The sequence below is a fragment of the Bos indicus genome, chromosome 22 (assembly GCF_029378745.1).
Source record: "Bos indicus isolate NIAB-ARS_2022 breed Sahiwal x Tharparkar chromosome 22, NIAB-ARS_B.indTharparkar_mat_pri_1.0, whole genome shotgun sequence".
Classification (NCBI taxonomy): Eukaryota; Metazoa; Chordata; class Mammalia; order Artiodactyla; family Bovidae; genus Bos; species Bos indicus.
Genome location: NC_091781.1, coordinates 50,330,575 through 50,342,390, shown reverse-complemented (window position 1 = coordinate 50,342,390; position 11,816 = coordinate 50,330,575). Strand labels below are relative to the sequence as shown.

Genomic DNA, 11,816 nt, shown 5'->3' with positions numbered 1-11,816 from the left:
TGGCCCGGGCTCCTGCCCGGTGCTGCAGCGAGGTTCTGCGCTCCCTGAGTCCTCAGAGGGTCCGGACCCCTCCCATGACTTCCAGGGACTGTGGAGGCCGGCTCCAGGAGCGGATTTAGTGGGTCGGACCACGAGTGGGCCACAGCACTGCCGAACCCGACGATTGGGCCCGATCTACCCGCTCAAGGGTGCAGCCGCGGTACCCGTACGCTCCAGGGACCCCTGCGGGAGGGACCACAACTTTCCCCTGGGAAAAAATGGGGAAACTGAGGCTACCGCAGGGTCGCGACTTGTCCTGGGAGTCAGGTCAACGGCCCAGGACTACGAGGACTCCCGGGCCGGATCCCGCCAGGTTTCCAGCTACAGTCCCGCCCTTCCTTCCCCATAAGAGCTGCTTCTAGGGAGTGGGTAGTGGGCGTCAGGCTCGCCCACCCGGCAGGGCCCCGGGGGTGGAGCCACACCAGCCCCGCCCCATCCCCATTGGCTGGGGCGCCAGGGGCGGGGCGGGGCCGCCAGATGTTGGGGTGGCGGCGGCGGCAAGAGCTGGGGAGAGGGAGGAGCCGCGGAGACAGGCGGAGGGCAAGGGCGCCGCTGGCCGGCCCGCCGAGCCCTCTCCGCACCGCTCTCGCTGGAGTTCGAAGAGGAACTGGCAGGCCTGGAGGGGGCTGCGGCACGGACATGCACAGCGCTCGGCTTGACAGTTTCCTGGGCCAGCTGCGCTGGGAACTGGTGAGGCTTGGGGGCGGGCGTGGCTCGTGAGGACTTGTGTGGGGTGCTCGGCTGCCTTCCTACCCGAACGACACTCGGATTGGGGGAAGCTGTCCCGAGTGCCCATCCAAGACAGGATGGGGGCGGGGCGGCGTAGATGGCCCAGATGGCCCGCGTCGGGTTTCGGACGATTGGGAGCTGCGCTGGGCATCAAGTAACAGCCGCCCAGCTGGCCGTGCTGCCGGCGCAACGGAGGAAGTTGTGGGGGAGAAACTTCTTGGGCAGAACAGGGGGGTTTTAAGGAACTAAAAAGGTAGTGGCGCCACTACCGATGCCCCTTATTCCAGTTTGGCGTGTACCTCTTGTCTTCCTAGAAGGTGCTCTTTCCTTCTCTGAAAGAGGCTGCGGGCTTTGGGGAGCTGAATCCCTCAAGAGGCACAGGATACCCCTCCAGCCCTGAGCGAGACCTACTTCCCCATGCAGGCCCACAACCCTGCCTCCCGCCCTGGTGGCGGGTACCAACTTGCCCGGCTCTGCGTGCTGCAGCCTGCCGGACTGCCACCAGGTCGGCGGATGGGAGCCACACGAGCTTCGTGTGCCAGCGCCCCATGCCGACCCGGTGCCCGCTAGAGGCCTTGCTGCTGAGGCCTGCAGGCCTGCCCAGCCCTCCTGGGCCTTCTGTTTTGGAACTGGCCTGACCAGGCAGGCCGGAGTGACCAGCACTACTCCTACCACTTCTGCCCTCTCTTCTTCCACAGCTGTGTGGCCGGGACACTGGCTCACCCCCAATGCCTGGTCCCCTTCCGCCACCCCCCAAACACCGCCCAGGCGTGCGGCTCAAACACCAGCTCAGGGCCTCAGATGCGTTGGAAGAGGACTCGGTCTGTGGTGTGGAGGAAGAGGATGACGAAGTAGGGGTGACAGGAGACAGGAGTGAAGCCTTGGGGGGTCCCAGAGAGCACGGCCTGGACTGGGACTCCGGCTTCTCAGAGGTGTCGGGCAGCACATGGAGAGAGGAAGAGCTGCCCATACCCCAGCACCCAGCACCCTCAGCATGGCCCCTCCGGAGACAGCGCCTCTCAACCAGTGGTGTCACCCAGCCTGGCGGAGCGCCCGTGGCCCGGGTACCACCTGTCCACCGACCACGGCCCAAGTCCACCCCAGATGCCTGCCTGGAGCACTGGCGGGGGCTGGAAGCCGAGGACTGGACCACGGCCCTGCTGAGCAGGGGTCGTAGTCGCCAGCCCCTGGTGCTGGGGGACAACTGCTTTGCGGACTTGGTGCACAACTGGATGGAGCTGCCTGAGGCAGCGGGTGAGGGGGACAATGGGGGTGGGCCCCGTGCGCGTGCTCGGCCCCCCCAGTTCCTGCTGGGCCTCTCTGAGCAGCTGCGGCGCCAGCTGGCCAGGGCGCGCCGGGCAGCGCTGGCAGGAAAGCGACTGTCATGCCCACCTCGCCCAGAACCCGAACTACCTGCGGATGTCTCACGCTTTGCAGCCCTCATGAGTTGCCGCAGTCGGCAGCCCATCATTTGCAATGATGTTGTCAGCTACCTCTGACCCTGCCCTCCAGCCTGGGACAATAAAGGCCTTTCTCTGGACAATCCTGGTTCCATAACCCCCGAGGTTCCAGAAGGCAGCACCAGCCCTGCAATGCACAACTCAGGCAGGCGAATCGCAAGAGCCTTTTCCCTCCCCTGCAGGGGTCCTTGTTATGCCTGTGTCACACGCCATGCGTCTGCTCCAACACCCATCCTGTCCACTGAACACCTTCCTTCAACAAGTATTTATTGAGTGTCTGCTGTGGGCTTGGGATGCAGGGCTCGGGACGCAGGGCCTGATGGAGCTGGGTGGTGGGGCTGCTGCCTTGTCACAGCTTGTAGTGCAAGCGTGGAAAGTTAGTGTCATCCTCCTGACCCTCGTAGCCAAGTTCCAATACCAGCACCCGCTGCCCAGGCACCTTCTTCACCAGATCTGTCACCCTGGTGGTGTGGGGGGAGAGGGGTGGGGAGATTGGGTAGGTGAGCGGTAACAGGCAGAGAGTGTCCTGGCATGGGCTCCAGGGTGCTGGGCGCCATAAGGAGCCCAAGCCAGGAGCAGGAGCAGCCCAAGACAGGAAACATCTGAAAACTATTTTAGGAGCGGCTGGCGGGGCGAGCAGGAGGCAGGAAGCTGTGAGTCCCCTGGGAGTGGGCCGTGAAAGGGGAGCTGAGGAGGGTGTGGAGGAGCTGGTGGGGCTGGCCAAGCAGGCAGCTCCTAGAGGCCCCTCCTAGAGGGCTCCTGGCCCTCCCCCCACCCCCAGCCCGTTTGCTGGCTCCATTTGGCAAAAGAAAACTTCAGGAAGGTGTGAGGGGCCCAAATGGGGTTGGGAAGAGGAGAAGCTGCACATCCCTCACCTCCAACCTCCAGGGCCTTGTTAAAGCCAGGTGTGGGCTCACCTGCGGGACAGGTGCTGGGTCTGTTTTTCCTCAGACCATCCTGCTGAGTAGAGCACGGCCGACCCGTGCAGGAGCATCGTCACCTTCAGTCCTTGTAGCTCCTAGAGAGATATGGGTCAGGGGCCAGCGGGAACAGGCCTGGGAGCAGGGCAGAACTGGGGCACACCTGGATGTGGGCCAGCAACGACTCCAGGGTCCTCTCAGGCTGCCCAGCAGGCACTTCCAGGCGGTCCCAGCAGGTCCACTTCAGGTGATGGAACTGGGGGGTGACAGTGAGGAGGAGTGAGAAGCTTCTTACACACACACACACCCTCTCCCTGCCCCAGTTGCCAATAGCTTATGGCCCCTTTCCTAGGGGAGGAGCTGGACTAGAGGCAGGAAGCAGAAGCCAGGGGGTGGGGATGAAACGTGGGATCTAGGCCCAGAATCTCAACACCCTCCCTGCCTGTGCTGGGACAGGAAATGGGGCTATGGGGCCCCCTGCACAGGGAAACAGGCGATCTATCACACAGGCTGATTGTGTATGTGTGTGTGTGTGTGTGTGTGTGTGTTGGAGGGGGGGGCAATGCTTCCTGAGGAAGCGAGGAAGCAGGAGCAGGGCTGCTGCAATCTCTGATAAAGCTGCCTGTTCCTCAAATGCAAGGCTGGAAGAGAGGGTGGGGGGGCGTGTACATCCGGTCCCCTAATTCTTTACCACCAGGGCCTTGGACTTTCTCATAGACACATGGGTGAGGGGCACAGTGACTCCAGCGGGAACACAGTCCACAGAGGACTCTCTTCCTGTCCCTTTGTTCCTTGTTTCTTGAGTCTTGGGGTTCTGGTACCCAGAGCTGAGGGCATAAGGGTGGCAGGCAGCCAGGGACCAAGACTAGAGGGGTTCTGCCAGCTCCCCAGAAAACAGCGAGGTCAAGCTGAGACAGGACCAGAAGTGATGTGGGGGACCCTTCCCCTCCCTTCCCCCTCCTCCATGGACAAAGGCAGCTTATGTTCTAGCTAGAGGAGGGGCCCTCACAAAGGGGCTCTGTGTGCTGTGCCCTGAGGGACCCCCAGGGCTGCTCAGCCTAAGCCCAGTGCCGGCCCATGACCTCTCCCCTCTGCCCTGGTGAGAGAATTCTCTCCAGACCCTCTCCTGTGTCCCCAAGGAAATGCCAACTTTTGCAGAGCCTGGGTACACAGCTGGGGCATTCACAGCCCAACTCTTGAAGGAACACATATGCACACAAGCCCACACGTGTACTCACAGGCAAAACCATGCAGGCCCACATCATGAAAGGGCCCTGCAGTCTCCTCTGGCACACAGATGTGCAAGCATGCTTCCTCCATGGCCACACACCATGGGGCCAGGGATGCCCAGACCTGGGTGCCCTCACACCCTGTGACAGGGTTGCACACCCCCACACCCATGCTGGTGAGTTCAATGCCCTTTAACTCAGTTGAGGGGGGCGGGCGAGGATCCCCCTGCCTGGCAGCCTGACGTTAGGCTCTGTTTAGGGCTTGGGCCCTAGTCCCCCCTCCCCCTCAGGGAAGGCGGGGATGGTGGGGGATGGATGTCTGGCTCCACTAATGAGTTAAAGCTGCAGCTCCCCCAGACCCGGAGGGTTGGGGGTTGGGGGTGGCTGACGGCTGCTTCCTGTGTCTGACAGGTCCCAGCCTGGCTGTACAGCAGGGAGGCAGCTGAAGGAAGTCTTGAGGACTCCCCCAGAGTCTGCGTCCCACGAGGGCCTAAAGCTGGAGTAGGGCCTGTTTGGGTAGGTGCAGGGAAAACTCAGGTCTGGTACAGATGGGGTGTCCAGGGCTCACCTTCTGGATGTCTGGGGCCTTAGGTACCCAGCGGCTAAAGTAGTTTTCAGCCAGGTGCAGATAGCTGTGGCGAAAGGCATGGCGGGGCCGTGGTCCACCCACTACCTTGTACAGCTCCAGGCCCACCAGGCCAGCCACGGCCGCTGTAGTGGTGACAACGGCTGGGATAATCCGGCCCACAATTCGCTTGGTCTGCCAAGGACAAGAGATCTGATCTGGGCCCAAGGCCTAAGGCTAGGGTTTGACCCACCACCTCCAGGCCTGAGCCCCAAGGGGCAGGTTACCTCAGCGTGGCTGGCCACTGGGATCCCATAGTTCTGAGCTCTCAGGCTGGCCGCTGCCACCACAAAATCCACGTGGAAGTTGCTGTCATTGTCCTATGAGACCCAAGCACAGTCGTGTGAACACTGTCCCAGTCCCCCGAACCTGTGCCACTGCACAGGTCTTCACACGATTCTGTGGGGTGGAGGCTCACATCACCCCACTTAACAGGTAAGGAGACGGAGGCTCAGGGAAGCTGAGGTGATTCAGGGCTCCTTCAGGGAGGAAAACTCAGGCCCAGGGACTTCAAAGCTACCTACTTAGCTCTTGACCTTCCCCATCAACCTCTCTGGCCCAGCCCTTCACTCCCACTTGGGCTCCGACCTTCTCAAATGTCAAGGGTTCAAGGGGAGGACCCTTGCTCCAGGTCTTCAGGTCTTCATGCAGCTGCTTACAGCCTGTTGGGAGAAGGAGGAGGGTTGAAACAGTCCTTAGCCCCCAAGTCCTGTACTCTTCTTGAGCCTGCCTGCCTGTCCTTGGTCCCTGCCAAGTCTGTCACTTACCACTTGCAGGGAGACCCCTTGATGGATGGTGCAATCTCTTCTCTGGCAGCCCTAGCCCTCACGTATGTATGCCCGCACACACACATGCACACCTAGGTGACCCTGTCCTCATCTGGGGAGCCACAGCTAGTTGCTCCCCAGGGCCCAGTGGTTTGCGGGTTTTTTTCCTTTGCTGAGAGTTGGCCAAGGGAATGGGTGGGGAGGATGGTAAATAGGAGGGAGAGGACCTACTCCAGGACCAGGGGATGAATCCAAGGCTAGAGAGAAGCAAGGTGAGAGGGCTTAATAGGTTGTGACTTGGCTTCAGGGCCCCCAGACCCATCTTCTTTCTGCAGCACAGGCTGAGGAAGCTCAGGCCTTTGGGTGGCAGCATAGAGGGGTCAGGGCTGGGGACCTCACCAAACTCACCAGAAGGCGAATCCAGCTCCAGCTCACTAGCAAAAATGCGGTCCAAGTTCTGGGGGTCAGGCAGTGGCAGCAAATTCAGTAGTCCCCTGAGCGCAGTCTGGTCTTGTGAGCCAGGCAGCCCATGCATCTGGGCATACAAGTTGGCAGCTGCCAGCACGTAAAGGAGGTGCATATCCTGCAATGAGACCCAGAGCAGGGGCAGCTGCATGGGCCTGAGTGAGCGTGTGTGGGTGCGTGGGGCGGGGGCCACCGCCCACTTGAAGATCTGTTGGAGGGCCTGCCTCCGCCTCCCATTTGGACACCCACATGTGCACAGACGTGGCTGTCTCCCTCTCAGCGTCTCGGCATCACTACAAAACACAGAGGTGCCCACCTCTGCCCTGAGGGGCCACATTTCCATCTCAGGGCTGCCAAGGGACCCCACTCACTTGGCTGGCATCAAACTTCAAGGGCTGGGGACACTGTTTGGGACCCGACCAGAATGGAGTTCCATCCTCCTGCACCTAGGGAAACACAGAGGCTGCTGGGCTCAGTCCAGTTGCCCCCAAGCCCTCAGCCTCCTGACCGCCAGCCACCCACTTTGTCAGGTGGGTAGGTCCTCAGCAGCTGTGTGATGCCATAATGGAAGCGGAGCTGCCAGTGGCCAAAGGCCCACAGCACGCAGTCTTGCCAGGTCTGCGGACGCTCTGTCAGGACACCCCGCATTGTCTGCAGCAGGGGCTGCTTCTGTGACTTAACCAAGTCTTCTGGAGACGAGAGTGCCCTGTGGACGGTTGGGAAAGCTTGAGGCTAAGCCCTGAGGCTCCTGGTCTTAGGGACCCTGGACTCCCATTCGCCCTTGTCGGGGGTCTTACTGTGGGTGGCTGTTGATGGTCTTGGCAGACTCACAGAAAAGGTCGTCAAATTCACCCTTGGCCCACTGTGGAGGAGGGAGCAGCCATGAGGTGGCAGTTAGGAAATGGGTCTGGGGCAGAGGACTGAGCCAGGCAGGTAGGCGTCTTGGGGTGCCTCCCACCTGCACGGTGTGCTCGGTTGTGGCAGGAATGTACCGCACGGTGCAGACAGGGTCGGGGGCATCTTCAGAAGCTGCATCAGAGGGGGCTTTGTAGTTCTCAGTCACGTGCGGTATGAACACGCTAGCGCTGCCCCGGGTGCCCATGGTGCCCGCCTCCAGCAGTGGTTTCAGAAAATGGGTGCAGCGAGCAGCTACGTAGTCCCCTGGCAAGGGAGGCAAAGGGTCAGAAGTGGGGCTGGCACAGCCTCAGACAAGAGTGAGTTCCGAGGCTGGGCACTCACGGGCCTCAAAAGTGTCCAGGGCAGCAGCCACGCCATTCACACCAGAGAAGAAGTCATCCCCAAAGATGTCCTCTGTAGTGGGATCCAGCTGGAGGTTGAGTGGGGTAACCTGCAAGTCTGCATTCAGGCGGCGAGTGGCCTCTGCAGCCACCTCTGCCTTTTGCCTCTGAGAAGAAAGCATGAAGATGTTGGGAGTGGGGGGAGGGGGGTACTGTGGGAGGACAGTCCAGGACGTGGGTGTGGGGAAGGGTCGGCACTCACATGAATGTCCTGGGACCTGAAGAGGAATTGCCGGCTGAGGTTGGAGAGCTCCACATGGTCCATGTCGGCAACAGTCACGCCTCCACCGTCCCCGGCCCCCAGGCCCATCAGGGCAAAGCTTTTGAGCAGCTCGCAGCCAACAGCGCCAGCACCCACCTGCCGGCAGACAAGAGCAAACTTAGCCAGAGCGCCAGGCCTCACCCCTCCGCACACTCCCGACCTCACCACGTCGCTCACCAGGAGGTAGTGCTGGTGGCTCAGCTTCTCCTGAAAATTGGTCCCGAACACTGCGGTTTGCCCATCATAGCGGCAGCGTCTCTAGGGAACACAGACAGGGCTTGGTGACGCCCGCTGGCCTGTGCTGGGTCTCCCTCTCACTTCCAGTTTTCCAGGTCAGGACCTCAGGACCATTCTTCAAGTTTCTCCCTGCGTCCTGAGTTTAGCTAAGGCTTGCATCCCTACCACGGGTTCTCACCGGTGCACAGTCCTCAGGGTTGGGAAAGGGGTCCCCATCTTCTGGAAGGCAATCCAGAGCATCGAAGTACAGCCACTGGTCCAGGGGCATAAACTTGCCAGAGATCGCCTGTAAGTCAGAGCTTTAGTCCAGGGACTCTTGGCACCTCCTAATCCCCTGAGATCCTGGCTGTGGGCTGCACCCAGGTTGGTGAAGCTCCTAAGGCTGCTGTCCAGTGTTGGGCACCCTGTGGCATCCACAGTGACCTCTGCACCCTTCCCAGCCCCGCCCTGTCTCTGCCTGTGCCCACCTTCAGCACTTCTTGGGCAGCCACTGCACCCAGCACGGCTGCCATGGGGCTCAAGCCACCAGCACTGCTCAGGGCAACTGTCCGCACCAGAGCCTCATCCAGCTGCTCTTCCAGAGGCTCTCCTTCTGTCCCCTTCAGTGGTCCCATGGCCTGGGCCAGGTCCACCACCATCTCTGCATCAACCTAGTGGGTAGAATTCTGTTAAAGCAGACCCAGCCTGAGCTCCACCCCACATTTGAATCCTTCAGGCAGCCATCCCCGCTGTTCCACAGAAGAGGAAGCAGAAGCCTGAGTGGGAAGGCCCCACTAGACAATGCCTGGTGCCAAACAATAGCCCTGGAGGCTCCCCAAACCTGGGAGCAGCTGCCAGACCAGATCTGAAGGGTGGGGAGTGGCATGAGTCCCCAGGCTTTGTGCTTGGCCCCTTCATGAACTCAGCCTCTGGTCTGGGCTTCCCTGCTGGCTCAGATGGTAAAGAATCTGCCTGAAACACAGGAGACCTGGGTTTGATCCCTGGGTTGGGAAGATCCCCTGAAGGACGGCATGGCAACGCACTCCAGGATTCTGGCCCGGAGAATCCCTATGGACAGAGGAGCCTGGCGGGCTACAGTCCATGGGGTCACAAAGAGTCAGACACGACTGAGCAACTTAGAACAGCTGGTCTAGAGATAAGTGTTTATTTATCAGCTCCCTGCAGCCCATCCTATCTTCTTTATATGAGTGGGACACTGCTTCTGGATTCAAACTTGGATCCGTAAGATAGTCAGTCACCTCCTGGTAGGTGAGGCCCCATTAAGACAGAGGCTAGGGAGAGGGGCATCGGGGCCACTCACAGGATCCCAAGGCTTGGGAGGGCGGCCATGGAGCTGCTGGAACTTGTGCAGTGCGCGGAAGGACTGATGCAGGCAGCGGGCACGAACTTTCTGGGCACTCTGGGCCACCACACGGGGTTGAAGGAGGGCTGTGTCCAGGGGTTCCTGCAGAGGGCATTCAGTTTAGGGTCAGGTCCAGAACACTGTGGGCCCCTCGAGGCACCCAACCCCAGATGACCTTGCACTCACGTGGCTGACAGTCTTGGCTCTCTTGACCTCAGTGACAGCCCCGCCACGTAAGTAACAAGAGAAAGCTGTTGTGTCGCCAATCTCCAAGGTCCCGTCCTCTGGGGAAGATTGAGCCTAGTCAGCATGACTTCTGAACCTGAGTAGCTCCCCACAGCCCATCCTGTCTTGCCTCAGCATTCTCAAGGTGGGATTTCCCTGGTGGTCCAGTTAGTTAAGAATCCGCATTGTGATGCAGGGGACGTAGATTCAATCCCTGGTCAGGAAATAAGATCCCAAATGCCATGGAGCAACTAAGCCCGTAGGCCACAGCTAGAGCCATGGAAGACCCCACACGCTGCCACTAAGACCCGAGGCAGCCAAATAAATGATTAAAACAAAACAAAATTCTCAATGTGGCTCTGCCCTGAGGAAGGTAGAGAGAGACCTTATCTCCAAAAACCAGGCTGTGTCCACCCCCACAGGAGCCTGGGTGCTGAGCCTGGAGTGGGGTTGACTTACCCCGCACATGGAGAGGCCGAGGATCACAGCCGTTGAGCTCCACCATGCCCTCAATGCCTGAGAAAGTCACCCAATCCCCTGTGTGGAAGTGGTGGGTACCAGCCTCTTCTCTCAGAGTGAGAATGCCAGGGGAGCCCTGTGATGAGAGGCGGCCTGCTCAGGGGGGCCTAGCCCTGCCTTTCACAGGATCCTCAGTAGGGGTAGTGCCCCCTACCCCAGCACCCACCTGGGAGATATGCTGGATGTTGGCCGTCAGGGGTTCTGCCTCTGTGGGGTCCTGCACAGTGAAGTTCTCACCAAAGTCACAGAACAACTGCCTGTGGTGGGGTGGCAGGGGTCACTGAGCTGACTCAGTGTTTAACCGCCACGGTTGTGGTGAAGGGCAACAGGCACTAGGGCAAGCCCTGAGGAATTGGGGAAAAAGTGCTGGGAGAGGCTTGGAAACTGGAGGTTGAAAGATGTACTGAACAAGTCTGGAGGCTGAGGTAGAGGAAGCAGACGAATGGGACTGGGGACTGTGATCAAGAAGGGAAAGTGGGGAACAGCCCTGGGGTTGGGTGGAGGAGCTCTGGAGCAAGCCTGGAACTGGGATCGCTCGCTGCCTGTGATGTGGCAGGCTGGGCGAGCCATCTCACCCCACAAGGCCTCGGGTGTCTGCCACCAGGAAGCAGACTCCATGCTCGTGGCACAAGGTGCCCACTCTCAGCTGCTCCTCCAGCCTCGAGGCGGTCAGCACCACCACCTGAGTGGACGTCATGAGATCAGTAGGGCCAGAACCACTTCGAGCCCACTCTGCTGCTAAGGGTTGGGGGTGGGGGAGGTTGGCCTGGAAAGTAGGGCTGGGAGGGCACCTGGAAATCCAGCAGCAGGTCCTTGGTGATGTCGCCTGTGTAGACGGACACCTGAACGGCTCCATTGAGCTCAGCCAGAAGTTTTTGAGAGGCCTCAGCTCTGCTCCTTCCCAAGTCCTGCTCTGAGAGCAGAAACTAAAGAGATGCCCAGACTGACTTTAGCAAGGAGTTTTCTCTTGGGCCCCACCCCCACCCTGGTCTGGAAACCCAAAGCTCTCCCCCCCGCCCCCCAGGAGCCTCACCTGGGCAGCCAGGTCAGACCAGCAAGTAGGGTGGGGATCATGGAGAGTGAGGCTGCCCACGCCCATCAGGACCAAGTTTTTGGCCACCTCAGCCCCCAGGCCCTGCAGGCCAGACAGCAGCACCTTGGCTCCCTGAATTCTCTGCATGGCGGGCAAGCCCAGCACATACCTGTGGGTGGGAAGAAAGAGGGCAGGCAATTGGAAATCCGGGGTTAGAAGGCTACCCTGCTCTCCTCCCCTCCTTGAGCCTCACAGCTGCCGTGAGTATAGCTCCTTATCCAGCAACTTGGAGGTCTCCAGGGTATCCATCCTGAGGCCCGGGGCTGCAGGGCTTGTAGACAGGAGGCAATGCCAGCAGGAGCCAGTGCCCAGCAGTGGCCAGTGCAAACAGGAGCTAAGGCTCAGAAACGAAAATGCAGCTGGCAGCTTTCTTCCTGGTTCCTCTGTCATTTCGGGTAAAGCGAAAGTGAAAGTGAAACTGAACGGGCTCGTAGTCCTGCCTCCAGCCTGTCCTGCACAGCCTGGCTTGGCAAAGACTTCTGGCAGCCCTAAGGCACTGGCAAGTGGGGAGAGAATTCCTGGATCCGTTTCTCTCTGGGAAAGCAGGTATTTCTCTTAAGGAAGAAAGAGGGCAGGGCCATGGGAGGGATCCCTGTGGTCTCCTGT

The 11,816-nt window shown here is 60.2% G+C and overlaps 2 protein-coding genes across 2 annotated transcripts; one reads left to right on the top strand and one right to left on the bottom strand.

Annotated features, from left to right (window-relative positions):
* Window positions 1-2,311, top strand: INKA1 (inka box actin regulator 1). Its single transcript, XM_019984900.2, has 2 exons — window positions 1-729; window positions 1,467-2,311. Exons 1-2 carry the CDS (start codon window positions 517-519, stop codon window positions 2,265-2,267), a joined length of 1,014 nt encoding a protein of 337 aa, XP_019840459.1. The 5' UTR covers window positions 1-516; the 3' UTR covers window positions 2,268-2,311.
* A 167-nt stretch (window positions 2,312-2,478) lies between these two features.
* UBA7 (ubiquitin like modifier activating enzyme 7) lies at window positions 2,479-11,614 on the bottom strand. Its single transcript, XM_019984899.2, has 24 exons — window positions 11,404-11,614; window positions 11,151-11,319; window positions 10,909-11,043; window positions 10,693-10,799; window positions 10,284-10,374; window positions 10,058-10,193; window positions 9,560-9,657; window positions 9,332-9,475; window positions 8,499-8,681; window positions 8,210-8,317; window positions 7,972-8,052; window positions 7,735-7,890; window positions 7,474-7,639; window positions 7,193-7,395; window positions 7,032-7,096; window positions 6,757-6,940; window positions 6,606-6,680; window positions 6,178-6,352; window positions 5,591-5,664; window positions 5,230-5,322; window positions 4,946-5,137; window positions 3,312-3,404; window positions 3,146-3,246; window positions 2,479-2,689 (listed from the first exon to the last, which is right to left on the bottom strand). Exons 1-24 carry the CDS (start codon window positions 11,598-11,600, stop codon window positions 2,578-2,580), a joined length of 3,138 nt encoding a protein of 1,045 aa, XP_019840458.1. The 5' UTR covers window positions 11,601-11,614; the 3' UTR covers window positions 2,479-2,577.
* Between the last annotated feature and the right edge of the window lie 202 nt (window positions 11,615-11,816).